The sequence below is a fragment of the Eurypyga helias genome, unplaced genomic scaffold (genome assembly GCF_000690775.1).
Source record: "Eurypyga helias isolate BGI_N326 unplaced genomic scaffold, ASM69077v1 scaffold13706, whole genome shotgun sequence".
NCBI classification, from domain to species: domain Eukaryota; kingdom Metazoa; phylum Chordata; class Aves; order Eurypygiformes; family Eurypygidae; genus Eurypyga; species Eurypyga helias.
The window spans coordinates 12,121-15,458 of record NW_010254752.1 but is presented as its reverse complement, the minus strand read 5'-3'; the positions used below and the strand labels follow the sequence as shown (position 1 = coordinate 15,458).

The 3,338-nt window shown below is 39.2% G+C and overlaps 1 protein-coding gene across 1 annotated transcript in view; it reads left to right on the top strand.

The window, feature by feature from the left end:
• Positions 1-3,338, top strand: part of LOC104510766 (transcription factor 7-like 2) — a 20,727-nt gene that overhangs the window by 10,096 nt on the left and 7,293 nt on the right. Inside the window, exons 5-7 of the mRNA XM_010153120.1 lie at positions 1,340-1,465; positions 2,301-2,460; positions 3,186-3,293. Of these exons, the coding sequence (XP_010151422.1) occupies positions 1,340-1,465; positions 2,301-2,460; positions 3,186-3,293 (394 nt within the window). The remainder of the gene's footprint in view (positions 1-1,339; positions 1,466-2,300; positions 2,461-3,185; positions 3,294-3,338) is intronic.

Genomic DNA, 3,338 nt, shown 5'->3' with positions numbered 1-3,338 from the left:
CAGTTTGGGGGGGCATGTTAAGCTCAGGAAAGGAATTTATAAGAGGGTGAAAAAAAAGAAATCCCATTATATTTCTGATACTTGTACACAGTCTACTTATCCATGGTATGTCACCCCATTTTAAATCCTGTTTGATAGAAAAAAATCATTGCATATTGATGAGAGAAGAAATAAGTCATTATCACCTTGCATGTTCCATATTTTTGAGGTATTTTATTTTGATGAAGATGGTTCAAAATCTGTGATGAGAGTAGGGATTTTCAGTAATAAAAAAACCTTTGTTGATTGCCAGAGGACTTTAGCTTTGGAATTTTGGGGGAAGTTACTTCTGAGCTAAGATTGTAGGCTAGATCCCATTCCCTGGAAAGCTGTTGACTTCAGTGGGGGTTTTCTAAGGGAAAGGCAGTCAGTCGTAGTGTGCTTTCCTTATTCACTGCAAAACCTTTCTGAGACTGTTGAGAAATAATGATAAGAAGTCAATCCTGCTTTTGAAAATGTTATTTATTTTGCTTAAAAAGAAAAAAGTCTGAATGACTGTGCCATGTTTGTGCTGTGGCCCCAGCCGAGCAATTAGATTCGTGCAGAAGAATTGCACATCTCTCTGAATCCAATTGCAGGTCTGGGGCCTGTCCATGTATATGACCATAAACCATAAAGCTGACATTTTTTTTTTTTCTCTTTAGAAAGACTAGACTGTTATTTTGCATGAATTTAAGCTTTCCTGGGTTAACTTAATGTTTCAGAATTGACTTAATTCCACAATCTTCCCACCTTCTGTTAAAACAATGTGGCTCAGAGAATTATTAGACACAAATAGATATTTTCTTTTGCTCCATCAACAAAATGTAGCTAATGAGGCATCTATAAGGATTATCAAAAATGCATCTAGATTGTGTTGGCATTAATATTTTATTTTGCTGTCAATATGCAATAAAGGATGTCATCCCAAATTCACAACATGATTCAGAATTACAAAAATTGATTCCTTGGTTGCCACAGATAATTTCTTAGCAAAGAAATGGACTGGTGGATTTTATTGCAGGTAGCTGAAATTCCACTTTCATCCGAGTTCATCCAGTTGAATTTGCCTTTTGTTAAAGATGTTAAAAATCATGATGTCTCATGTCAGTAATGATAATGAAGGGGAAGATTGGCTTTAATGACATTAGAAGAGTCATTATGTTTAATTTATTGCTAATTAATGCTGCCAGCTTTCATATGCTTTGTCTAGCTGTCATGTGCTTGTTATATGCCTTTTTTTTTTTTTTAATGTGTGTACACATCCCTCCCCATTCATTCATTTTTATTCTGACGATTTACACAGCTTTCTCTCCTCTAGGTTTCCTCCACACATGGTCCCGCCACACCATAGTTTACATACAACTGGAATCCCTCATCCGGCCATAGTCACACCAACAGTCAAACAGGAATCTTCCCAGAGTGACGTCGGCTCACTCCACAGCTCGTAAGTTGTTGTTTCTTATGCCTTCTTTGCAGAGCAACTAAAGCATCACCTGTGCATGTGCGGCTTTTAAAAAGGCTTGGATTTGTGGGAATGTTTTTGCTGTAAAATATTTTTTAAATTGCTTTTTCTCTTTTGTTCTAATTGATTGGAACATGGTTTAATTACCAAAGCGTGTCAAAATAATGGTAACAGCTTTCATTCTGTGATGTAGGCAAGTAGTTATTAATTTCACCCATTTTTAAAACGAAGTGGGGTTTTCTTGATCAAGATTCAAGCTTCTTACCCAGTTTCCCTGTTACTCAGTGCCTGGATTGAAGCCGTGAGATACTGGATACAGAACAGGAGGCAATAAATTAGGGCATAAATGGCTTGTTCAGAGCTGCAGAGAGAGTTGGTATCAAGTTTGGGTTTAAACCAAGGGGAGCCCTGGTCTACCTCTGCCCCTAGTGCTTCTGGTGCTTCTTGCCTTTCCTTTTGCAGGGGATGCAGAAAGCATTTTGGTTCCCCTTGATGATGGGGTATAATTGTTTCCTCTACCATCGTTCTCGTAAGCTCTCCCCATGAACCGATTTCCCTTGGTGCCCATGTCCTTCCAAGGTTCTTCTAGGGGCTGGGAGGGTACTTGGTGATACTGTGTAAACATGAGATGGGTTTTCTTATAATGCTCTTAAAACTCTTCTCATACAGCAGCCAGGGTGAAGGCTCTGGAGAACCTTCTGGTCGTCCTCGTAGAGATTTCTGAGGATTAATGCTAGGGAGATTGAGGGGATTAATCTAATAAATTCACAAGGCTTCTCACTGTGAGGTGTCTGTCTTTTGTATCTTTACCCTTCAGAAAACATCAGGACTCCAAAAAAGAAGAAGAGAAAAAGAAGCCACACATAAAGAAACCTCTTAATGCATTTATGTTGTATATGAAGGAAATGAGAGCAAAAGTTGTAGCAGAATGCACATTGAAAGAGAGCGCAGCCATCAACCAGATCCTCGGCCGAAGGGTAGGTAACGGCACGAGCAGGGGCTGAGACTCGGTAGGATTCACACCTTCTGAATCACTGTCTTTCCCTGGTGTCTTTATAATGGATAGAGAAGTTACCAAACCAAAGGCCTAGGTTTGGGTTTTTGGTTTCGCAGAGTCTTTTGCCAGTGGGGTCATTCATGGGGAAGAGGGTGAGTTAATTAATCTTAGTGTTACTTCAGTGGTATTTCCATGACCTGTAGATGGAAAAATCTCAGATTTTTATTTTGTCTTAAAACAGGCAGAAAAATAAATGGGGAATAAAAAAGCCTTTGGGTACAGTACCAGTATCAACACCCATGAGAGCTAGAAGAGGAGGAGAGGGAGTAGAGTGGGGAAGGGAGGGGGAGACCTTCTCTAAACCTGTAACTGAGATGCAGCTCCGGACGAGTGGTTCAGCTTCTGGACACTCTTCCCTGCTCTTTTTTAATTTTCTTAATTCTCCACTCATCAGGAGACCGAGGGGCTGAGTGAATGTAAATGATTGGTTGTGATTCAGTTGAGTTAACTGGAGTTAAAATCTGGAATTATAAATAAAATATGAATGTCGGCATGCCAGATCATCTGTTTTTATCTCTTTTTTATGAAAATCAACTCTAGCTGTATTTATATATAAATAATATACTCTGTTGTTAACGCTCTTAAAAAAAAAAACCAACCACTTGCACTTTTTATTTTGTCTTTTTTCTCTTTTCTTCACCTCAGTGGCACGCATTATCCAGAGAAGAACAAGCGAAATACTATGAACTAGCAAGAAAGGAACGACAGCTTCATATGCAGCTGTACCCGGGCTGGTCCGCACGGGATAACTATGTAGGTTCCTATGTAGGTGGAAATTTTTTTAGTAGTAGAGCTTGT